This window comes from Centruroides sculpturatus, unplaced genomic scaffold (genome assembly GCF_000671375.1).
Source record: "Centruroides sculpturatus isolate CEXI.00-Female unplaced genomic scaffold, Cexi_2.0 scaffold875, whole genome shotgun sequence".
NCBI lineage: Eukaryota > Metazoa > Arthropoda > Arachnida > Scorpiones > Buthidae > Centruroides > Centruroides sculpturatus.
In genome coordinates, this window is record NW_019385167.1 from 187,292 (window position 1) to 214,954 (window position 27,663).

Genomic DNA, 27,663 nt, shown 5'->3' on the forward strand with positions numbered 1-27,663 from the left:
TGCATTCGTAAATTTAGATTACTTTTTTCTGTACTATATTAAAAACTAAAATTTATTTGTTTGTAAGCTTAAAATAGATCTTTATTAATCATATATTATTAAAAATGCATTAATAAATAAAATACAGAACCCGGAAATGGTAATTTATGGTTTAGCCTAGTGACAAGTAGATTCGGAGACAAGTAAATTCGACTTACGTCGCCTCTCCTGGAACCAATTACCGACGTAAGGCGAGGTATACCTGTACTAGAAAAAAATAATAAAGTTTTTTCAAGTGAAAAGAGAATAATGATTATAACAGAAACAAAGAGGCATTTCGTTTAATGGAAAATCTGCAGTTTATTTGATGTAGTTTTTCTGTCTGACGTATAATTAATAACCTTTAATACTTTTCAGCACAGCTTCACATGAGTGACTTGTAGCTATTTTGTCACTGCTTTTTTGTAGTAGCGACAAAACAGTGCAAAAAAGTCGTTGAAATTAGAACCGCAGTACTTGAACGGAGTTGACCACACGAGCGACTGCATACTAGCTCCGAGAAAAAGGCGCAACAGGTTCCACACTGGTCGCTGTCGCTAGGCGACTGTCGCGACCAATGGAACGCGGTGTCCGGACAAACAGCATTTTGTCGCAACTCCCACGTGCATTTCTCGCGTTTTCTTTTTTTTGTTCGAATGAAGTATGGTTACCTTCTGTCACAACCACGTGATGTAGGAAAAATACGTTTGTTATTTCTCATTTCTTAATTTTGTTCATTCTTATTTATTAAATCATATATTTTATGAAACTGCCCCTTCAGTTGCCGCCGGCGTATCAAAGAGTGAACACAATATCGCCTTTATATTCTCTTACGAAATTTCATAAGTCAAATACACGTAAGATTTAAAGAATCCATTTTTATACTGAAAACTGGAAATTGGAAAATTTTGGATATTTCTTAGTCACAGCTGCACTTTGTCGCTCATGTGCACTTTTATGTGATTAGCTAAACTTCTGTTGCAGCTGCATATTTTGTCGGTCGTAGGAGTCTCTCTGTAAAATTTAAAAATATCGCCACCATTTCGCCAGTTTTAAATTTTTTTTCGCCACTTCAAATTATTTATCGCCACCAGTTTTATTGACTAATTAATGTAGGTGCCGGTAGTTTTATCAGTGGGTCGTCTGGAAAGCAAAAGTAACATGTTAAACTGCCACTTACAAGGAGAGGGCCAGACGTTCGGGTCTCCGATTCGAACGAAACTTGGCGAGCACGTAGCCTCAAACACAAACAGCTCTTTGTGTAAATAATAAGACCAACTTTTCAAGCGTTTCCAAAAAATGAGCCTCTGAAAATTTGGTGTTTAGCTTATAAATCTGGAAGTTTCACATCCAAGAGTGGCGATAGCCAAGTGAACAAAACGCTAACACTGCAGTTAGCCGTTGTAGATTCGCTCCTTCTAAATTTTAGGTTAGTTTTTTTTATGTGTAACATTATTATTTTATCATTTTACCGCGTTATTATTATTTATTAGCATTATTATTACTATTTTTATTCCTTACATTTAAAGCTTATAAAACAAGAAATTAAAAAGTGTGACGTCATTTCCCGTTTACGGAAAACGAGCCTCTGTAGATTTAACTCTTACATTATTAAATAAAAATTTTCATATTTATTTTTAGATATGGTGGTATTGTGACATTCGCAGTGTAACAAACATGAGCGCAGGAGGAAATTTTGCATAATATTAACAATTTTATTTAAAAAATAAAACACTGCGACTTGCTACCCATTTTTATATCACTCGTCTTTTACGTCCATGTGCAGTAACGTCTGATGCTTATTCGCTTGTGAGGACATACTATGTAAAATATGTCAAAATCAATGTAAAGAAATAAGTTTTATTTAACGGCATAAAAGAGTTAAATCTAGATAAACTTGTTTTCGCTAAACAGGAAATGACATCATAATTTTTAATTTCTTGTTTTATAAGGTTTAAACGTGAGGAATAATAATAACAATAATCATGATGATGCGGTAAAATAATAAAGTTACGCTTAGAATTAACTAAACTAAACCCAAACTCTGAACTTACATCATCTAGCTCCAGTTACTGTACTTAGCGTCTTATTCACGCGGCTATCGCCATTCTGGGACTTGAAACTTCCAAAGAACCCTATAAGCGAAACCCTAAATTTTCAGAAGCACAAGTTTTGGAAAAGCTTTGGAAGTGGGTTTTATTATGTGGACGACGTGTTGTTTGTGTTTAGGGCTACGCGCTCACAAAGTTTCGTTCGAATCGGAGACCTGAACGTCTGGCCATCCCCTTATTAGCAATAGGAACCATTTTAAAATAATTTTTTAATGAATAATTCCGAATAACACATTTGATCACAATGTTTAAACAGTATTTCACAGGTTCTGTCGTGTCAAAATTTTTGTTTTAGTCTACTAAAAAAAGATCAGAGTGATAAAATTCATCCTAAAAAATTCCCTAAAATTTCTGTCGGTCGATAAAAATCCCAATTTGGAAACACTTGGTGGTATTGCGCAAAACTGCCTTCGGTTCTCGACGTCATTTCCTACTTTTCTTCCCGAACTTGCCACGTGACGTCATGAAATCGCTAGATGTGTGGTGCACGGGTATCCCATTGTACGGAAGCTCGATATTTTTCTGTTTTTCCTGATTTGTGATTCAATTTCACACTGAATGTCGAAACAAGCGGACTAGGATTTATCACCAGTATTATATTTTCGTTACCATTTTAATAAAAATATCTCCAAGTGGCGATTTTGGCGCTGTGCGCAGAGCGCATAACCACACGAGCGCAGAGCGACCCCTGCGCTCATGTGGTTGAGTATGTGATTAATCGCAAGAAGCGGAGACTAGCGATTTTTTTGTAGCGCGACTAAAAGTCGCTGGTATGAACGTGCACTTAGGACCCAACTAAAAGCAAAGTCCTAAGAGCACGTTTACACGTTTTTTTTTATTTGTAGTCTTTCAGACTACATATAAAACAATATTTGGTAGATTTAGAAACTACATAATTATAAAATCTTAATATTTTCTAAACATTCAATGCGGCTACCTTGAAATCGTCTCGCGGGTCACAGATTCGTCATCATTGTCTAGACATTAATGATCAAGCTATTTATAATAACAGGTTAATTTTGTGTAAAAGACCATCTATTAATTATGTGTACAGTTTGCGAGAAGGGAAGATCGTGAAAAGTATTGTACACGATGGAGAGGAAGGAGATAGAGGCAGTGTGGCTCTTTTGATACTAGCAGACCCCGCCACGCGTTGCTGTGGCTCAAAATGTATCTATTATAAATTTATAACACTTCCCCGTGGGGGGAGAAAATTTTTCGAAAAATTTCTTCTTAGTGTACATTCTGTTGACGTACCTTATTAAAACGCAATCAAAAACGCAAAAATAAAATAGTATAAATAGAAGCAGACTTCTTTACGGTAAGCCTTAATCCTAACCATAACCCTTCAGTGGGGAGAATTTCGACACGTATATTATATAAAAACACTTGCGTATTCGAATGCAGCGTTGTGTCAAAATTTCAAAGGAATCGGTAGGAACAAACGAACATTACATTTTTATTTATATAGATAGATAGATGATGATCTGCTTTAGTTCATTTTCACAGAAAAGCATAATGCCTCACAGAAAAGCAAACTTAGGGCGTCGTACTCGTAGCGCCATCTATTGGACATAAAAGCCTTAACCTAGATTATATCTTTTAATTTATATGAATGTTTAACGGAATAATATACAGCCTATGTCCACCCTGAAGTTCCATTCTAAATATTGGTGAAAGAATTTTTGAAATCGGATGAGTAGTTTCGGAGATTACCTGCTGCAAACAAACTTACATACATACTTACAAACATTACCTTTATAATATTAGTATAGATTAGTGGCATACGAATTTGTTCTTACGTCAAGTTACTAGTCGTGTGAATAAACAGTCAAGAAAGTTCTGCAAATATCGGTATTTTCTATCATTTCTTCAATCTTAGGGAATTCTTGAACTATCATGCACGTAATTAAAACGGGTTGCCAAAATGTACAACATGGTACATAACAGGATGGGAAGCGTCCAAACCTGGTTCAGAAACTACAGTATAAACTAGTTAATACTAGAAATATTAAATATTAACTATTTACTATGTTCTGTATTATAAATAAGGGGCTGTCCATAAATTATGTCCTCATTTTTCTTGAAATTTTTACTCCTCCTCCCCCATTGTCCTAGTTCAGGGGGTGCCAACAGTTTTTGTCCCTGGGCCGAATTGGAAAGAAAACCTTTTCCAAGGGTCGAACCTGAGGCTGCCCTAGGAAGATTTTGAGGTGGTTCGAGATCTCATTGTGGTGTCACCCCGTAGAGCAGTGTTTCTCAAACTTTTTTGTCTGGTGGCACACTGAAATTATTAAACAAAATTCACGGCACACCTATTATTATTATTATTTTCTTTTTCTTTTGTTTTGCTTTTTTACGGTTAGTAAAGATATGAAGGATGAGAAGTCTTTGAAAAAAATAAAAGTTTTTTAAAGTAAGTAAGTTTATTTCCAAACAACACAAAAACATTCAAAACAAAAGTTATTATTATAACTTTTAGTAATTGCGCTTTACCACCGATATCAGTTGACTCATCCAACTGCAAACTAAATAATTTCGATTCGATTATTTTATTTATAACTGATTTTTCAATATCACTAATACGTCTACTCATAGTGTCATTTGACGAAGGAATCATTTTTATTTCTTCTTCTGCTTCAGCACCAAAAATTGTTCTCACAATTGCTGTATAGGCCGGGCGCATCAAAGTTTCGCCAATAGTATGAGGCTTCATTTCTCTCGCGATTATTTCTGCGACTAAATAACTGGCTTCTTGAACACGGTCAGCAATTGTATATTTTTTTAACAAAACTTTTACTTTGTTTTTCTTGTAATTTTATCAGATCTTTAAAATATTCAAGAGGTTTTTAGACAAGTGATCATATTTTGTGGAGAAGTGTCGCAATAATTTACTGGAAACCATAGCTTCATTTGATAAAATCAAACCACACAGAATACATTTTGGTCTGAAAATTAATTTATCACCACACCAGGTAAATCCCATTTTTAGGTAACTGTCTTGATGTAAGCGAGTTTTTACATTCTTTTTTATTGCAATATTTTTTACGAGAACTTACTGTTTCTGTTTCTTTTATTTCAATAATGCTTGCTCAACGTTAAAAATAGTCAAATCTTCACTAATAGAGCTCTCAATTTTTGATGATTTACTAGTGCTAATTGATTCCTTAGCTTTTCTACCAGTAACTACTTCTTGATCATTAGAATCTTCACGTTTTCTTTTTTTAATGAAAAAATTATTCGTGATATTTAACGACATGATTAACTTCAATATTTTATTATAAAATTTAATTACAATTTAATAATTTATTTTTTCTTGCTGTAAAGAAGAAAAAATATTTGTATATGATGCTTTTTCGTTATTGTCTGAACATATAACAATAATAAAAACAACTCCTTACTGCATTCAACAATATTACACTTCTACTCGTTGCAGGAACAGAAGAACAGACAACTGGTAACTAGTTCGTTTTGTTTCTAGTATTTACGTGTCGCCAATTACCGAGTCACTAAGACAAGTGGCGTTGTAACAAGATTAGTAGAAAAAAACCAATATTCATTTTTTTTTTATAATTGTTTTAATTATTTATTTAATTTAATACTTTAATTCAATTATTTTTTAAGTAATTTTAATTTAATTATTTAAAAATTTCGGGGCACCCTTGTGGCGTACTTGAGGCACCCTAAGGTGCCGCGGCACCCGCTTTGAGAACCACTGCCGTAGAGACTAAATTGTACATAGAGATTACAGATACATTTTTCACATTATCGTGCTTTATCAACACACTACGCTGTACAGTACTTAAGAGACTTGTAATGGAGGGTGGAGAGTTAACTCTAAACGCATAGCTGTTGTTGACCATTTTTTTTTAGGCGTCAGAATTTTTCATCGAGCTATTCGGACTTCAGTAACTACTATTAAAAGATTGATCGCGGGCCACATAAATTTATTAGACGGACCGGATCTGGCCCGCGGACCGTATGTTGGCCATGCCTGCCTAGTTTCTCCAAGTTTTGTAATCCCTCTTCGGAAGTCCAACAAAACTCAACCCTCCTCAAAACCTTTATCACTTTATGAATAATAAAATGCTGAAACTGTAGAAAATTTAATGAAATAAAACGGATGCCATTAAAATTCAACCCCTCCTCTTCCCTTGTCCCTCTTTTCATAATCCTCTCTTTCATTCTAGTGTGGACGTCATTTATGGAGAGCCCTAAGTAGGCTACGATAAATAGCTAAAAGTATAGAAATGTAGTATTTAAACGAAGGTTAGGCTAATTGATTGTAAGAAATTAGAATAATAATGTATCTAAAAGTACAGTATTTATGTGCAGAATTAAAAGCTAAATCGTTACTTCATTTTACGTTTTTGTCTATCTCTGTTAAGGTGCGAAATTTTTATGATTAAACACAAAAATATTATTTCATAAATTATAAATCGTAAAAGTTTGTAATTAGTATAGTTTCAAATGGTTATTTTCTTTCATTACCGTTTAGAAGTTCAGTACTGTATGTGTTGTGAATGTATATCTGTGTTGTGAATGTATAGATGGTTTGTCTATATTCACGCTGATTGGTGGATTTAAAACAACTTGAGTTTAAAAACGTTAACAAATATTCTTTACAATTTCTTATTTTAAATATAATTATTGCAGTCAAAAAAGATTTTCAACATCTAATTTCTGAATATGGAAATAATTGTGCTAATGCAATGTTTTGGCTTTTTATCAAATGAATGAAATAATTTAAATAATGATGTACAGTATTAGGACATTTCTGAGCATGCGCAAGATAAAACTTTAATGTAATCGTCCGCTACCAAATCGTAAACAATATTATCAACTTTATATATATATAATATCGATCAAATAACAGATCGATTAATTTATGTCATCCCAATAATCCTGAAAGTTTATTAATATATATTAACACGATCGAACATAATGTGTCAATGACCTTCTGCCCTCTCGATGATTTTTCCTACATCAGATGGCACCACTAGAGCTAGTAACAAAATAATCATCTGTCTAATGGAGAACAAAGATGGCGGGCTTCAGGCTGAGCATGCAACATAAGATGGGAATCGTCAACTTTTATAATCAGACTGGAAGTATAGCCGAAGCACAAAGAAGATTTAAAGCTCATTTTCGAACGAAATGGGCACCAGTAAGGAAAACTGTTATGAGGTTGGCCCAAAAATATGCATCAGAAGGGACAGTTGATTACAAGAAAATCATTGCCAAAGAGGACAGTATTATAAGAGCCAGACGTGTATTGACAACTCATACGAGTTTAAGAAAACTTTCAAGAAGAAATGGCTACTCAAAAAATGCTAGTCAGAAATTATTATGTGAGGAAAATGGCATGACTACTTTCATTAACGGTAAGTGTCAGTTTTAACAGAATTATTGAGAAAATAAAATGGGTCATACATAGCTTCGGATTCCCGCATCTCCTGTTACAAAGTGTCTCCACATGGCTTTTTGCGCTCTCGCTTCTTCAATATATTTTTAAATTTCATAGAATATAAGTGTAAATATTTTTGACTATTTTTACAATAATTATATTTATGTACATTATTGTGTAAAATTATTATATTTTATTTAACTACCAGTTATTACTGATTTTATTTCGATTCTGGCCATTTTCATGATAACCGAATGAGAAATGAAATGTTAAATTTTTATTTATTTATTTTTTTCTTTTTAAAGCAAATCGAAGATGTTTTATATAATTTAGAAAATCGCTATCAAATTTGTACTTTTTAAAAAGTCATAAGACTAGCGTAAAGATATGTTCCGATGAATTAAAAATGGGTAATATGTAATAATGTTGTAAATTACACAGTAATTAATATCAGTCAGATATTTTAAATAAAGGAACATAAACGATGTTTTTCATGCGATGGTGTATTTAATTTCATTGTGAATTTAAAAAAAAAAAAAATGAGTAATATCGGGATTGACAACGGTCAGAAAATTCAATACCGAAAATGTACTGCGTCTACAAGTCAACTGTCGTATGTTTATTTTATTCATGTGTTAAATTAATTGGCATTGTTTTTCTATTTACATTTTTCTAGTGTTTATATATTATCTGATGTTTGGTTAATGTTGCATATGTATTAAAATCGTACTATATAGAAATCATTTTCATTAAATAGTGACGTAAATTATCGTATTGTTAGCGGAGTTACCGTTATTTTCTAATGCATTCAGGTCTTTCGATTGTTTAGAATTTAAAAAAAGATATGTTTGTTATTTGCTTTCCTTATTCTTTTTTTCAGTGACGTAAACTTTTAAAATTTTTGAGACAATATGTGAGGTAATTTGGTTTGAGAATTAATTAGAGATGCGCAACCAATTACATATTGCGGCATAAGATTTCCTTTAAAATACCCGTATGGAGGTTACAACATACGGGTAAACGGTCAATTCCCAGAATGCATCGCGATCGTTTGATTTTGAATTTTAATCCTTTAATTATACAGTACTTTTTGTAATTTTAAATTGTGGTCTGTTCTTCATTATCTAAAAGTTTAGATAAATTGAATATAAATTGTAAATGTTTAAAGTATATAAAAAAAAGAAAATCTCTGAGAAAAAATCATATTAAAATCTTTTATTAGCATATGTCTGTTTTTAAGAATGTAGTGTAAAATTTAAAAATTTTCTAGTGTTTATAAATAGATACGCGATTACAGAACGTCTCTAAGTATCTAAAAGGAAGTCGGAGTTTTGTGTATCCTTGAATAGAGTTATTAAACAGTTCTTAATTTACTAAAAAATTTATTTTTATATTTCATAGAAAAGTATATATTATACTTTTTTTGTATACTATACAGAGAAGGATGCAGGAAAAAGGAAAAACTTAGGCAAAAAGCGAATTGAATGCACTTAATTCTTTTCTATTCAAATTATCGGAATTACTGCAACGATCGAAAATTTCATAACCAGAAAATCTGCTACAAACAATGTAGGAACATGCGCAGTATGTAAACTGTCCTTGATTCAAAAATCGATTTTATATCCCTGACGACGCGTATGCCATAATCATTGATTAAATCACAAACTAATATTTATTGGTAACACTAAATTTTTCTATTGTATTTCATTAAATCAAGCAATAAAATTATAAGATAAACATTATTATATTTTTGATTGTTTTAACTACTAAACAATGTTTCCATAAATACAGTAACGGGATTATATATTTTTTCTTTTTATATTTTTAATCAAAATAGCTTTTCTATCATAATAAATTTTCAAGGTCGGATATCATTTCTTGCCAATGAACAGTAATTACATTTTAAGATATGGTTAATGGCGTAAACTTGTAAGACAACAGAACATAATTATGCCTTTTTTAAAATAAGAATTATTTTAAAAAAATCATTTTAAGGATAAATATTCTTTTTAATATTTGAATAAGTAACAAATGAATATATTTATTGATTTTGGACACATCTGTGTATTTCTCGATAGATGCAACAATTATTTCATAACGAATTTTAAAAAAACCCTGTAAACATTAGTTATGATATAGGGTAATTAGTACGAAACCTTTCATAAGTATTCATAGAAAGAATGGAATATTTTCAATATTACTTTAAATGTGCATTTTGTTAATATATACCGCTCAAAATGTAATTGTCATGCTTTTATAATTAAATATCTAATGTAGATTCATTTGTTTGGCATCGTTATTCAGCATACCGGATACAGTTATGAGCGAGTAACATTATACGTTTTCGTGTAGCTAACGAAATACCGGTTATTCGAATATATTTCACGTCATTCCGGTTTATATTGTTTTTCGAAAGAATTTGTTTACCGATATTAAACGGCATTATCAATGAACTATTAGTTTCATTGACCAAGATGCTAAATGACTGGAATTGTTCCGTTAAGAAAACAAAATCTGAAGACTAGAAGACACGAAAAAACTATATCTATGCAGGTATTTATTTAAAATGGCTACCTATTGAAACATTTTATGTTTCATTTACTTCGTTATTGTTTTAATATAAATTAATTGTAATAAAATATGAATATAAGTTTATTGTAGCAGATTGGAATTCTGCATTTTACTGTGCTTTCAAACGAATATAAATTTGATCTTGATTAGAATGGTTTTCTTGTGTAGGGGGAGAGGAAACAAAGGGGATTCGATTCTAGACAAGGACATACTGATTCGTTCCGGCAGGAATAAAATCTCTTGAATCCTTTTGAATGCGATTCAAAAGTATGTCAGCATTGTTTAGACTCTAAACAATGCTCTCTAAACTTTAGAGATCTTCTGATATAGTTTCTCTGAACGTTTTTTTTTAAAGAAAATAACTATTTTACATGAGTTAAATTTGTCTTTCGTTACAGGCTGATAAAATATTAAGTAAAAAGATACAAATGGTTGTAGTACTTACTGTTATGAATTTCTCGATAAGAATTTTATACGGGTTATAGCTTATGAGGAAATATATTTGAAATGAAAGTTTTACACACTGAATAAATTATACAGGAAATGAAATTAATGCTAATTTTATGTAAAAATTCCTCATCTGTTCAAGTACAAAAATTAGATACAGGCGAATCGTTAAATCATTTTTTCTGTTTTTGAACAAAAATGCTTACAGCGTAATCTCCGAACAACGGCCGTTTTTTTTTTATCTTTCCCTCATTGGTCGTCCAGAGGTTTTTATTTGTAAGTACCGTTGTATTTATTAATAACTAAGATGTATTAAATAACGAGTATTGAAAGTCGATGCATTAAGCCAGGTTTCTCTACAAAAATAGAAATTTTACAATACAAAAATGTATGGACATCCGTATATACAATATTGCATATTATACGAAAATATATAAGTGTAATTGCATTAAAATATTTTCAATGAATTTCTTATAATTGTCTACTAGAACTTCCTTACGTAGTAATAGGACATAATAATCCCTATTATTATAAGGAAGTTGTAGTAGACATTTAAGGACATAAAGGCATTGCTAACATACTTTTAATATAATAATTTTTATTTTTATTTTTATTGAAATGAAAGTAGTTAATGAAACTTTAATCGAAAGCAATATTATGCGATCAAGATTTTTATAAATGACATCAATATTATCTGCATGGATTTTCATTAAATTTATGCATTATATAATTATACAGATATTTTTTGCTTGAAGTAATTAAATTAACATATATCAGTCATTAATGTTATATCACTAATTTATTATTATAACTATAAATAAAAGCAGTTAGTTTTACAGAATAGTTAGTATTAAAATTTTTATTACATTTTACGTATTTATTATTTGTTCTAAAGGTAAAATTATGGTTTCATTATTAATTTAAAAAATAACTGATGTAGTGTATTTAAGTTAAAAGAACAACAAATAAGTTATTTAAAACTGATGTTGTTTGATTAGTAAATTCAAATAAATTTATATTAAAGTTTTTCTTGTAAGCTACTGCTTCTTTGTACACTCGTTCCTCTTTTTTACCACCCAATTCGTCCTTGGAAAGAGTGGATGATAAAAGCGAAGAGTGACAAAACTGAAAAATAATGCATTTGTAATAGAAACGAACTACACGAAAAAATGTTTTAATAGCATGAAATGTTCTTTTTGATATATGCTAAATACAAAAAATAAATACTGAAGTTTAATGCTTTATTTTGATTTGTTACTTCTTATACATTCATTGATTACGCTCAGTATTAAGAGAAAAAATACTAACTAGCGAGGTTGTGGCCGAAGTTTTCATCTCAAACGTGAACGTCGAACGTCAAGCGCCGCTATGTTGTAAGCGGCGCTCGATGTGAAAACTTCGGCCGCAACCTCGCTACTATATACGAAAGTTATTCAAAAACATGAAAATTGTACAGTAATGAGAAACATAAAAGACGGTAAATACAAATAAATATAGCTAAGGGTATAAAAAACCAGATACATTTCCATGAGTTGCAGAAAACTGCAACTTTGTCTTCATAATATTAACATGGCTACTGGTGTAGAAGTAGAGATGATATTGCATCACTATCTGCTAATATCTTAGTTTTGATGACTGCATGTTAAAACACGAAAGAAAGAAAAAATCATTTCAGAAAGACTTGGGGAAAAATAGAGGGATGTGACAGAAATAAAAAATATTCGGACCTCCAAAGGCTAGTACATAACAGGAGGTGTGACAGTTTCGAGAGTATAAAATATTTAAGATTAATAACGTTTCATTATAACAGAAAACATATAAAGTTAAATGACATTTCCTTGCAATAAATAGTAACTTTTTTTAAAACTTTTATCATCCTGTGGGCATTAAGAGAGCTTCTTTTAGCAGGTCCATTATGGGAACGGCCAGGCCCACAATGGGGTGAAGGACGGGCAGTGGCGTAGCGTGGGTGTCAGCCGCCCAGGGCGGAGGAAAATTTCGCCCCCCTTATTTAGGTATCTCAATTTAAAAGACTAAAATTCAGTTTCGTCACAGAATAAGTAATGAAAAATTTTGTGTAGTGTTGCCACCTTTTTAAAATCGCCGACTCGGACGGCAGATGAGGTTCGAATAGAAGTTCCTGACGCATGCGTATTGTCATTTTGAAATGCGAAGAATAATGTGCAGTGCATGCTGGTTCTAAATCAGTTACAGTTAGAGACTAGGGAGACTTGGATAGGAGTAACGCAAGTGACCTAGCTGTATTGTATATCGGAGGATCGTACAAGGGGGAAAAAAAAGGTGGACAGGTTGCGCACATCCCCGGATGGCGAGTCGATTCCCGGACTATCCGGATGGATAGTAACACTATTCCGTGCTCATTTCAATCGGTCCGAGTCGTAGGTGGACGAAATTATGAAATAAAATGGTTCAAATTCTTACAAGATATTATTATTATTATTAATTGTGAAATTTTGCCGCCCCCTAAAAAGTGCCGCCCGGGGCGGGCCGCCCCTGCCGCCCCCCGCTACGCTACTGAGGACGGGGCCCGACATATCCTAACGGAACAATCCCTTAAAATTCTTGGGGGTTTTTCGACTCGTCCGGATTCGATCGTTGGTCCCCCAGACCGGTAGGCTGAGACCTACTGTTTATTGACGGCCATCCGGCCGTCAGTAAATAGTAATTAGTCGAATGGATGAAACCACTGAACACAACGGGTACGCGTCTCACCAATGAGCCGATGTGGAGTTTTCCGGATTTTCTTCATGCGTCTAATAACTAATAAATAGTAACCAGTTTTCCATAGAAAATCCTCCTGTGAGGCACATCTCTTGGCATTTTACGCACATATTGTGTCGCCGTATCACACCAAATCAATTATATAAAAATATATTATTATATATATTTTATATATATATATAACATAAAAACTTCTGAAATGTATAATAGGAATTGTGTAACTGAGTTAGTAACTTTAAAAAATTTACATTTTTGAAGATGTATGTTACGTACAATATTTACGAGAAACATGCATTTGTTTATCAATTACTAACAGCTAATGCTTAGCAACGTTTTCAGATAAAGTGGTAAAAAAAATTCTGAAATATAATCAAACATTTGAACAATACATATATAGAACTATGTGCCACTGACATGGACATAGTTCTATATATGTAACAGATTATGTATATGCATAGATGCATATATGTAGCGGTGATTACGAAAGTGGTCTTAGTCAAAAATGGAAAAACATCGACTTTATTTCACAAAGTATTTGTAAGATTTTACAATTACATAAAATAACGTATTTTGCAACAGTTTGTGTTCTTTTTTTTATGATGAAAACTATATATATATATATTTTTTTAATTTTTATAAATTCAAAAGTCAAAATATCTCCAAATGAAATACCGGTAAAGTTGCTAAACTTTCCCGACAACATTTAAAATTTTCTGGCGCCATCTGTAATCATATAAAAAACCGTTTTATATTTTTAACTATTATAAAATAGCAAAAAGCTTAATTTTGAGGGTAGGGATGGAGTTTATAAAAAAAAAAAAAACTGTAAATACTAATAACGAGTAAAATTGTCATTAAGTCTGACCCTACTGGATATACAAACGATCCCTTTATCTCCTCATCCCCTCGACCTTAATCACCAAAATTTAATAGTACCAATTCCCTAATTAACCTCCCTGCCAAATTTAGAAAATTTCGACAAAAAGAATAGGAATTATTAGTTTTCAAAGATCGTGAACAAAATCGTGCTGTATACAAAGAAATCCACATCCATACATACAAAAATTACCTCTGAAGTTTTTTGCGTTTCTGGACGTTTCAAGGTGTCCTAAATCCAAAATGTAAAAATCTTGGGGATCATTTTTCACTGATCGCCATACTTTCCCTCTGTTATATGTAGCAACCGGGAAAGTAAAAAGACAGGTCATTTTCATGATAACTGTACATATGTATATATACATATTTATATCTTTAGAAAATATTTCTACATATATAGAAAATATTCTCTAAACTTATAAATGTAGAGTTTTTAAAATTATTTCCGTGTAAATTTTTGCAGTGTTTAAATTGAAACAGTCAGGTATCAATATGGTAGCAAATCTCTTGGAATATTTATCAATAGGTCAGATCTTATACAATGATAATTTTAGCCAGTAGAAATCGTTTTTGGATTCTTTCAAATAACAATGATTGTCTACGCATGTGTAGGCTAAATTAAAAACATTTGTAATATGTTTAATGTACACATTTGTAAATATTCTAATTTATTGGAATATTAAATTAAAGATACATGTTTAATTTAAAATTCCAAGAAATTACTTAAATTGTTTTAATTTAATTTCAACATATAAAAGAAACAATATACTTATACATTGCTATTTAAAATTTTAAAACAAATTTAAATTTTTCATTTTTTTTCTTTTTTATGTTCTTGAGAAAGTTAAAAGGAAAACAGAAAATAGAAATTCTTTCTGGATGAAAATTTGAAGATGTGTGTGATCATCTGGTAGATTAAAATAATGTAATTAAATGTGAATAAAAAATGTTTGCAAAGAAAATTATAAAAGATATTATTCTTATTATTTCTTTGCTAAAATAAGTAAAAGATTTTATGAAATTAAAGTTTATATTTTAATACTATTTCACCCTTTGGCTCATTGCCCAAAAAGGGTAAGAAAATTGCATGAAACTATGTTTAGAGGTTCCCTAATTTTATTTAAAAAATATTACAATTTCTGTGTGTTTTTATGTATAATATCTGCATTTAAAAACATCTATAAAGTCAACCAAATTAAATATGAAACTTTCGTTTTGATTGCAGTATTTACTAAAAACCTATTTAATGTTTTTTGAATATATTCAAATAATGTAATTTTATTTTAGAATATCGGTTTTCTCTTAGATTTTGTAATTTTATATTATATACCACAAATAAATTATTTTAATTTGGAAGACGGTTAAAAAATGAGTATTTATTCCTTGCAGTTTATTTAGCACTAAAGTAGCTGTGTAATTTGTATTTTTAATTAAAAACTGGTTTTGAGTTTTAAAAAATTAACAATTATTAATGACACATAACGCAATGTTAAACTTATTGTAATTCAAAATTTTATCATTTACAGTATTTAAAAATAAAATAAAATATAAAATTTGAACAAATCGTATCGATTTATGAATCCTCATGTTAGAAGGATTTAAACAGATTTTGTATTTTATTTTTATAATTAACAACATCTACGGATATACCTTTAAGTTACTACTGTTAATCTCGTGGAATGAAATGAATACATATTTATCCAATGTAGGTATAAATAATTTTGTACAGTATGTAAAACTATTTAATATGTAGAAATTTAATAAAATATTATAAAAATCGTCTCTTAAATATATGTGTATATAATATGTAAATTTGCATAGCAAAGTACAATGGATATACCACTTATTTTGAATCAGTGGGGCGCGCAACTCCTGGGCACTGACTTATTCGTGGTAATTACTGGTTTACGGTCTTCTAAGGATCTTCTAAAGAAGGTCGCTAACAATAAGTTACACACAAAAGAAACACTCCTATCTATATTTATAAAAGTTTTCTGTTTTTGAATCTTTAACTGTGTATTAACCATACAAGTGTTTATAACATGTTTTGTAACCAAAAATGTTATAACCATATAGGTTATGAAAAAAAACATTAATTGGAGTTATTTAATAATCGACGTAAAATATAATTCCCATATATAAATTTTCTAAACATTTAACCATTTATTTTAAAAACGTTTATTGTAAATATAAATGTATTGATTACTTTGTTCCAAAAATAACCTAGATTCTAATATTGGCATATAGCTTCAGCTAGTTAATCTATGTTTAACTATTCAGTAGGTGTATAGAGAATGACAGAATAGAAAAACAAGTGTTTGGTTTCTAACGCAGGTGATTCGCTTATAAATGATCTTGATGTAGTTTCTACATGCAACTTTATCGATTTTTACAGTGNCTATTTAATGTTTTTTGAATATATTCAAATAATGTAATTTTATTTTAGAATATCGGTTTTCTCTTAGATTTTGTAATTTTATATTATATACCACAAATAAATTATTTTAATTTGGAAGACGGTTAAAAAATGAGTATTTATTCCTTGCAGTTTATTTAGCACTAAAGTAGCTGTGTAATTTGTATTTTTAATTAAAAACTGGTTTTGAGTTTTAAAAAATTAACAATTATTAATGACACATAACGCAATGTTAAACTTATTGTAATTCAAAATTTTATCATTTACAGTATTTAAAAATAAAATAAAATATAAAATTTGAACAAATCGTATCGATTTATGAATCCTCATGTTAGAAGGATTTAAACAGATTTTGTATTTTATTTTTATAATTAACAACATCTACGGATATACCTTTAAGTTACTACTGTTAATCTCGTGGAATGAAATGAATACATATTTATCCAATGTAGGTATAAATAATTTTGTACAGTATGTAAAACTATTTAATATGTAGAAATTTAATAAAATATTATAAAAATCGTCTCTTAAATATATGTGTATATAATATGTAAATTTGCATAGCAAAGTACAATGGATATACCACTTATTTTGAATCAGTGGGGCGCGCAACTCCTGGGCACTGACTTATTCGTGGTAATTACTGGTTTACGGTCTTCTAAGGATCTTCTAAAGAAGGTCGCTAACAATAAGTTACACACAAAAGAAACACTCCTATCTATATTTATAAAAGTTTTCTGTTTTTGAATCTTTAACTGTGTATTAACCATACAAGTGTTTATAACATGTTTTGTAACCAAAAATGTTATAACCATATAGGTTATGAAAAAAAACATTAATTGGAGTTATTTAATAATCGACGTAAAATATAATTCCCATATATAAATTTTCTAAACATTTAACCATTTATTTTAAAAACGTTTATTGTAAATATAAATGTATTGATTACTTTGTTCCAAAAATAACCTAGATTCTAATATTGGCATATAGCTTCAGCTAGTTAATCTATGTTTAACTATTCAGTAGGTGTATAGAGAATGACAGAATAGAAAAACAAGTGTTTGGTTTCTAACGCAGGTGATTCGCTTATAAATGATCTTGATGTAGTTTCTACATGCAACTTTATCGATTTTTACAGTGATATTCCGTTTGAAAAGTGGCACATCCAGTTTATTTCACTCTAAATCTAGTAAATAATACATTACAGTCTATATTTTTATAACCAGAAATACAGTTTTTTCATGTAAATAAGATTTTTCGTGTTATTGTTTAGAAGTAGATAGTAAGTTTAAAGTTCATTTTATTAAGTTTTCTAAACTCACTTGATAATCAACTAACGTTGCATACGTTTAAAGTTTACTAGAAAACATTCCACAGACTAAGCCTGTTTGGCGAGGAATTCATATTACAAAAAGAAAAATTTATATATATGTATCAATGAGAAGAAAGTTTACAAATTGTTTCAATCGCGCCACGTGGTTTACTCATGAGAATTTATTAATCCAGGTGGCGCCACGTGTTGTTTGTATTTGTCGGTGTTTTTGAAATGGATTAATATTTTAAATTAATGTTTGATATTATATAAAAGAAAATAGATAAAATTTATCGATGCAGCTTGTCTGATTAACTGTTTTTGAGTATAATGACACTAACTGCAGGTAAGAAGGAAATTTTTTTTTTCCTTTTAATATTCTGTAATTTGACATTACAAACATCAAAATTCTACAAAACAAAAATCAATTTGTTTATTGAAAATATACAAAAATTCAAAATTTTGATTCAATTTAAAGTAATCAATTTCAATATTTAATCATATAAATCCTGATTTAGAAAATTATGTGTTATATAAAGAGCTATCTCTTGGCATAAGGAATTTATCACATATTGCAATACAGTAGAACCTCGATTATCCGACACCTCAGTTAACTGACTGTCCTAGTCGGCAAATTTCAAATGTCCGCTAGTGATGTGGTGCTACAATATTTGGCTATGTCTTGGCTACTTTAATATTATTTTTACGTGTTTTAGCTGGCAACACTCATTCGACCATGAAAGGGAGCCAGTATTTAAACNTTAAAAACCCAACATCTTTTACTATTTATAACTATATAGCTTTTTTTTACTATAAAATGGCTATAAATAGCTTTACAGCTATATTTTACTATTATCCGTAAAACTGTAAATAATAAAGCACTGATTATACATTTTAGATACAGAGCATTCTGATATTTAGATTTATTCTGTGCTCTGGTGCTATAATTTAATGTATTTGATCAATATATTTGTATTATGTAACTTTGTGTACAAAATTTATTTATTATTCATTATTAGTTGAGCTACAACATAAAATATTATATTACAGTTAATTATTCACAGTACCTGTACCATATTATTTATGCTGTTAATATGAAAATCTATTTTAAAACAATTGTACAGGAAATATTTAATATTTAAAGACATTCTATTAATTATTTTAAAATATATTGTTGTTTTGATAATTTCTTTCTTCACTGTACTTACCGACATACATTACCCTTAGATATACATACATAACATTTATAATAAAATACAAAATATTTAAATTAATAATTCATGATAAATAAAAATATAAAGCATTGTTAAAAATATAATGTATTCATAAGATATTATAACTAATTATAATTAAATTATAATTTTTTGTTAAGAATTACAGATTTGTAGGTATATTCTCTATTATAAAATGATAATATAGTATTGACAACTTAAATTATTGCATTGGTCATATGATTTTGTTTAAATAATATAAGCTTTTTCACATTGTATTTGATTTATTATACAGTTTATAAGCTGTACAACCAATTATACCATTGTAAAGTTATTTCCATATAACAATCTGCTCTATGTATTCAGAAAAAATCCAAAGATTGGTAAAGATATTAAACAATACAAGGAATCAGCAATTTATTGGGAATGGTTGTTTTTAAAAGTGTTATGTCTCAAAATCATATGCATAGCTTCAAGAACTTTTTGAGTAGGACATGTCATTAGATCCTCTGAATCCAATGATGAGTCCTACTCAATGATGGCCTAACATCATAGAAAAAATATTTAATCACAATATAATACTGACTTCTTTCAACTTTTAGCATCTTTATGGTTTTAAAGTTTATATATTTCTAGCAGATGAGCCCAGCATTGCTCAAGCAAAAAATAACAACAGCAAAGATTAAGACATTTTCACTGAGTGCAAGAATTAGGTCATCCCTCTTCCAAGTCTATTTAGAGAATTTTTAGATGAGTCTAAAAATATGTTTGATTTCCTGCAAAAAAAAACAATCTAAAATAACTAACTAAGTAACTAACTATCTAACTAAAATAGTACAGTAGAAGCCGAGTTTTTCAGGGTAATCCATAACCTTCTCCCTCTCCCCTGCAGAGAGAATTTCCAAAAATCCCTTCTTAGTGTTCACTTTCATGGCATACCCTAACTGTGTACCAAATTTCAACTTGCAGCTCCTAATCATTTGGGTTCTGTGCTTATTATCATCATCATCATCATCATCCCATTTTGATTATATTATGAGATTCAATGCTTATGTAAAACCTAATTTATGATGAACAAAATTAAAAATACATTTAAAAAATAGTGACTTATATGTAACTATAAATTATAGAAAATTTTAAAATACTTGAAATATCATTATAAAAATTTATTATCAATTCAACCTTTATATTGATTTTATAATTTAAAATTTTTGATATTAATGTTTTTTTGCAAAGGATTTAAATTTCATCCATTTTAGAGGTTTTTTACAAACTTTTTAGACTTATTCCTTTGATTCTAAAATGGAAGTTACTAAAAATATCTGTATGTGATTCAGGTTACAACAACAAAATAAAAACTGTAGAAGTAAATTTGTGTGAAATATGAAATACATCGAAGAATCAAAGAAATATTTTTTAATTCCATTTTTATAATGAAAATCAGTAGTGCTGAAACTATGGCTCCTGGGCCAAATCTTGTTTATGCAGTCTTGACGTAACACTTATGAATGATAAAAATAGGCCTATTTTTGGTATAATTTATATAGAATGTACAAAATGTTTGTGGCTGCCTATCTATGACTTAAGCACAATTGGGCCCACAAATTGAAAGTTTGGCACCACTGTTGGAAATCATTTTTAAGTTTTATAGCAACAGTTGTAGCTTGAATCTTCCTTCATTTTACATTTTAGTGTGCTGCTTAATTAATTATATTTAGAAAATATTTAAATTGAAACAGTTTTAATATTAAAATAATTTTCTGTTTTATATTTAAAATAAAAGCAAAATACATTATTACTGAATTCTGTAATTTAGAAAAATTTCAGTTTTTATCTCACAATTTTTTTTTTGTTGCAAGAATATTTATATTTAGACTGTACATTCATTATTCTGGTGTAATGTATAGTACTAATAAACACGTATACACCTATAAGCAGCAAAAAAAAACAGATATATTATGATGATAACAAATGTTTTCCTCCATTTTAAATGAACAACATCTGGCCTGCTATTGTTTGCTGTTTCCAACAACGTTTAAACTTAAAATATTATTAAATTCTAATTTTGAATACAACAAAAACATTGCTATAATATTAAACTATCTAATTTTGAAAATGGAATTAGAAGCACTTCAAATATATATATAAAAGAGTCTAAAAAGTTAGTTTTTGTAATATTTATTTTCTTTCTTTCAAAATTATAACTTACGAGTAATTTGGTGATTCATAATTTTTAAATGTAATATTGAATTTTAGTTGTTTTAAGTGATTAATAAAAAGTTAGCAAATTCAATAAGTTTATTGAATTACATAAAAACTTTATGCAACTAATTTAATATTATGAGCATTATATCAAGAATCTATTGTCATTTTAGATTTAACATTGTACCGGTACATGTTTTACTTCAGATTTGAACACTCATAAATTATTACAGCTCTTACAGCTAATGGAAATGTGTGCTTAATCAAAGCTGGATTTTCAAATTTATTTAATAATTGCTGCCAAAACTATTTATTATATAATAATTTCTATTGATTTAGAAATTCCTGGTGCAGTTTAGCCTAATAAGTTTTAAATGTAAAAAAAAAGCATCTAACCAGTTTGATTTAATGTAATTAAACCAGTTAGTCACTGTAAGTATATACTTATTTATTATCACTATTCTTAACTGTAAATTGAATGATTGTATTCTAGAAAAATATGAAATCCTTTTACACTGAAAAAATGTATTTTTAGTTATGTATATTTATTGACAACTTCAATCAGATGTTTAGTACATCTGTTCTTAATAAATGTATAATGCTAAATTTATCATAATGATGGTGTAAAACTAATGTTATTTAGGAAATTTCTTGTTTTATGTTACTTTTCACATTAAAAAATTTCATAAATCTTTTTCTTGTTTTATTTATGCTTGCTTTTCCTTGTATATCTAGAATTTATTAATCATCTTATCATTGGAAAGTTACCAATAATAATTCATCATTTTCCTATAACCTATTTTTAACATTTTTAGTCATTAATTGTTTTGACTTGTTTTCAAAATATTGTGAATATTTTTCCATTAAATAAGTTTTTAAATCAATATCCCAATTCATATCTAATGTTTTTCTCTTCATAGTTCAGGAGTTCATATTTAAGTACAGAATTATAGAATTTCACAATATTTTGAAAGTAAACTGATGTACTTTTAAATTTTATATTTATTAATTTGAAAGAAAAATCTATATAATATAAAGCTAAATTTAGTTTCATTAAATTTTGATTCTATTTGTTTATGAAACATTCTAGGTAATTTTCTTCTGGATCTGTTAGCAAATTTTAGATCACTGATATTTCAGTTAACTGAATTTTTTTGAATATTTTTTTTTATGTAACATTAAAAATAAATTTATAAAAATATTACATGTGCAATATTTGCTGTTCATATAAATTTAAAATATAACAGATGTCTAATAATGTATGTAATTTCGGTTGACATGTGTCCTTTATTTCAGAGGACAATCCTTTATTTTAGGTAAACTGTAAGTTGTCCTTTATTGAAACATGAAAGTATGCAATTTTTTTTAAATTTTCATTTTTCATTGCCTGTGCTTTTTAATGGCAGTACCAGATTTCCTCATAAGCATATCTTTATATATCAGTGCATATCCTTCTGCACAAAAAGCTATGATTTTTTATTAAATATTTTAAATTCTAAAATTTTCAAATATTTACAGTCAATATGAAAACTATAATTTTTAAATCAAAATTCATTTAAATATTCTGTTTATATTTTTTATTAACTAAAAAGTGATTCACTTTATCCCATTCCATCCAAGTAGAGTAAAATTGAAAGTTGGAGTAGTAACATTCTAACTGTTTTTTCATTCAATCATAGAAATCTGGCAACATTATATGTAATACTTAGAAAATCCCAGTTTTCCATTTCTGTTGCTTGTTTTTATTATTTTTCATCTATACTATTTTCATTAATGTAATAAAATAATGTTCTTAACTAAAATATATATATATATAATTTTATGCTGGATAATTTGCCAATTTCCTTATAAATCCTTATGAAAAGCAAAGTTTTAATTTGTTTGTTATGATTATTTATAATGCAAATAAAATAGTGCTTTCTATTGTATGCAAGTGTTTATTTAGATTCAAAACAATACAATAACATAACTAAAAATTTTTCATTTTATTAGTTCAGCTCAAATAATGTACAGTAATCTCTGATGAAATTTTTTGTTTCAAATTAGCTGAAATACACAAATTATATCAGACATTTAAATTCTGAAGTTGAAGTTTTGTTTTGCTTATTTATTTATTTTTGAATACAATAAGCTAGGTTCAGATGGACTTAAGATGACCACCTCTCACATGTAGCAAATCAAAGAAACCTGTAAGTAATATAGTAAAAAACAACAATATTAAACAAAATTTTAAAAATTGAATAATAATACAACAAAGAAAATGAAAATTCTAAATTACATTAAAACCAGATACTGAGGCTCAACCACAATACAGAAGCTGATAATATATCTTTTAAAATATATAAAATTGGAAACTAAATATTTGTCTATAGGATTAATATTGAAACAGTACATTTATAAAACACTTTATTGAAAAAGACATGCTAGGGGGAGGTAAAGCAAGACATGCTGTAAGTGGGATGAATTGAAACCTTAAAAATTCTGTTGGAATGAAAAAAACCATGAAAATATTTAAAAAGCAAAATGTAGTTGAAATGTTCAACAAAGCTACATAAAGGATAGAGATCTAATCTAGCTATGGAAAGAACCTAATCACTACATCTCAATTATCAGTACACTGCAAATAAAAATTTGCATTTCCTTTGTTCTGTCTAGTAATTATGTATATTAAATATTTCTAATCTTTTTGGACCTATGGCACAGTTAAACAATCATGCAAACATTTCAGCACATTTTATTATTAAATACAGTATTACTGAACTGGCCAATAGGTTGGTCATGGAGCTTTCTCTAATACTTTTTCTATGACAGTTTACTGGTACAAACTTCTGAAATGTAGTCGATTATACATACAGTTAATATATATTTTTTAAAAATTTTAGATAAAATTACAGCAACACATTTTATCTTGTGGCATACTTCAAATGGCTTCATGACACACCAGTTGGGAATCACTGATTTAGATGCATAAATTTATACTGATAATACAGTACATATTATTTATACTTTCTTGCTATTTGTGATAATATGAACAATATATAATTTTATATTACTGTAAAATATATCACATGAAATATTAAAAAGATGGAATATAAATATAAGTTAANATATTTCTTATAAATCGAACAAACAGCTTTCGGAGAAAACGAGAAAATGTGTACAACAACGATTTCCAGAACGTACAGTACATGTGTTTCGTTACGTCATTACGCAGCGCCCTCTCACATAGATCTGTATGTGCATCCAAGATATTAAGCGCGATCATACGTTAGTTTTAATGACATGGCCTATAGGAGATGCTTTTTATGTAAAACCAAAAGGGGGGATTGTGAATGTTTATTCCGTTTCCCTAAAAATCCCGAAAGGTAAGCATTAAATACATTTATTATTTGATAAGAGACTAAGCATTCGATCAATGTTGTTTTCTTTTCTTTTGTAAGTGAAGAAAAAATAAAATGTGTTTTATGAAGTAACGGTGTCATTTTTAACGACATTAAATAGTAAAAAGATTTTTTTTGCATATATGACATATCCTAATTCCAGCTGAGACGGGATGACGTGGCAGCTATTTCTCTAAATGTTTGATAACGTTAAATTCATAAACTTGTTTTTAATTTTAATTACGATAACTTATATGTAAAGCCTATATATAGACACTAATACATAAGATTATGTAATTATGCTGTATATGTATACAGTATATAGATATATATACTGCATGCATACATTTAAATAATAACTTATTTACGCATATATTGTACATTATCTTTTTACTAAATCATAAATATAATATTTTACATCTTCAAAAAACTTATACATTAATGTAACATTACTTATATACATAAGTATAAAAAATTTAATGTTACTTATATTCAGTTTCTTTTAATTTAAACAGATTAAAGAAGTGGTTAGACGTTATAAAAAGTCCTGAACTGGATAGCCAGAGTGCATCCAAATTAAATTCTTCGTACAGACTATGTCCAAAGCACTTCGAAGATATGTGCTTCACTAGCACCCTAAAAAAGAAGCTCAATAGGTTCTCTGTACCAACTTTGTATTTAAGAAAAGGTGCAGTTAGATATCTATTTTATTTAATTTAAGAGTGATATTTGTTTTTACTGTTAAAAACATTATTCGGTTTTTAACAGCAATTTATGATTCTGTTTCTCTGTCTGATTCTCCAACTGACCAATCGTATCATTTGTTAAAAATTTCTCCTTCTCGTAGTGACTAGTGTTGCGCATGCTCTTATTTGAAGGTCGTTGTGCCACTGCATTGCTGTTATAACGAGTTTATTCAGATGGAAAATTTCTGTTGAATTTTTATAAGCGCATTTTATGTTTAGAATTAATGGAAATATCGATATAATAATGTCATTTTAAGTACTTTTTCAGGGTTAACGTATAGTTTATATTACTTTAATCAACGCGCAACATATATGTTCTATATAATGAATTACGTATAAAAGTGCTGTAAATATAAAAGTGAGAGTTCGATTGAAATCTTTTTGTTATACTGTGTAAAAATAAATTTTCTAATCTTCAAATTACTAGTCATATATCAAATCGTGACACCAAAGTCACAGAAAATGGCGTCGGACTAGTACCATTCGCTGCTCCAAGGGTCTAGGCAGGAAATATGATTTACAGGAATAAATACGCCATTTTCGGATATCATAAAAACAACAATTGTGGACGTAATGCAGTGTATTTACAGGATGTTTTTGTTACATATTTTAACTGTATATGTTTATGAATATATTTTGATTTTATGAAACACAAGAGTATTGTTTATTGGAAAATTTTAATTAATCTTCAAAAATTTACTGAAAATGCTTTTTCAGTGCGTATGTATACGTATAATTATTCATATTGAATGTATTCCATTTTTTCACATATTGCAGTTTCTTCAAAACGTAAAAAATTAAAGAAAAATAGTTATTACTGTGAAATCGTTTAAAACAGATAAATATTTTATATGTATTTTAAATAATACGTATATGCAGAATTTTAATGTTTATAATGAACATCTGGCCTCTATCCTATTGCCATCTTATTAAACGTAATGTACCATTTGTCGGTTAGAGGGGTGAATCGTTAGAGAGGAGAAATGTCTGCTTTGTCTATACAGATTGTTCCTGCGTAAATGATTGGTTGAACGTATTTTAAAATCAGCCAATAAAACTTACATATTGCTTAGTTTTAAATATTGTATTAAAACGATTGTATTTAGAACAGTTAAATCTTGTGTTGTAATGTTGTGTTTAAAACGAAAAAAACAATTCAAATCGTAACGATAATATATCGAAAATTATCTGGTATTTTTTTTTATTTTTTTGTCAGTATTTGATTTTAATAAAAACACGTAAACTCAGGGAATGAGCGTAGCCATTCCATTTGTTTACACAAGTAATTAACCGATCGTTATTTGTTTCGTTTAATTTAGCTAACGTCTTTGTATCTTACGACTAACGCAGTGGGATGTTTCGGAAAGATTCCTTTGCGATAAGATATGAAAATAAAAATACGTACTATGTAGCGTCGATCAATAAATCATATGCACAGTCTCAACGATTATTGCTTGTTTTGTATAACACATTGAGTCATACAATAATAACAAGAGACAGTTTATTCAATTTTTCTTAGTTTTAAAAATGAATAAATACAGAATGTACTAGATTAATTATATTTTATTTACACTTTCATTATTATGTTAAAAGTACTAAGAGTACTGTCAATTTTAGAAGCTGAATGGGCATTGTAGAAATACCAGACTGTTGTAGTTTATACGCAACGAGTATAAGTACTCGTAATATTTACTTTAAAAAGATGTTTTCAGATTCAATTTCGTTTACGTAACTAAATTAAAAAAATGTGAACTTTCATAACTTGGCCATGACCTGTCTGTAATGGTACTGTCTCATTTCTGAAATAAGGGGATATCCTGTTCAAGGTCATTTTCATAAATTCCCGCTTAAACAGAAAATTTAAATATTTTCAATTGTTGTTATTAAATTATTAACAATACTATAATGATAAATATATAATCTTCTTAAAATATTTTCAGAAAGTGATTCTCCTGTCAAATCTGATTCAGAAGCAGAAGATACACTGTCAGGTTTGTGTATATTAGTATTTTTTAGTTATTTAATTACTAAATATTAATTATTAATCCTACAATCTTTATTCATTGTTTTAGTATATATATGTTTTTATTCCATTTATGATTACCTCTTGGCAATATGAACAAATATATTTCTTTACTCTGTCATTAATCATCATTCATGACCACACATGATTCATATGGATAAACTATATTTCATTTACTATCATGTATTAATTTATTGATAT

The 27,663-nt window shown here is 28.8% G+C and overlaps 1 protein-coding gene across 4 annotated transcripts in view; it reads left to right on the forward strand.

The window, feature by feature from the left end:
- The first annotated feature begins 6,490 nt into the window (after positions 1 to 6,490).
- Positions 6,491 to 27,663, forward strand: part of LOC111635677 (histone-lysine N-methyltransferase eggless-like) — a 143,126-nt gene continuing 121,953 nt past the window's right edge. The window contains exons 1-3 of one of the 4 annotated variants that reach the window (XM_023380710.1): positions 7,380 to 7,513; positions 25,209 to 25,381; positions 27,380 to 27,430. In XM_023380710.1, coding sequence (XP_023236478.1) covers positions 25,312 to 25,381; positions 27,380 to 27,430 — 121 coding nt within the window. In that variant the 5' untranslated portion in view covers positions 7,380 to 7,513; positions 25,209 to 25,311. Of the gene's footprint in view, positions 7,514 to 24,450; positions 24,679 to 25,208; positions 25,382 to 27,379; positions 27,431 to 27,663 lie in introns of those variants that run through there. The other 3 variants (XM_023380708.1, XM_023380709.1, XM_023380707.1) reach the window with 3 other exon arrangements.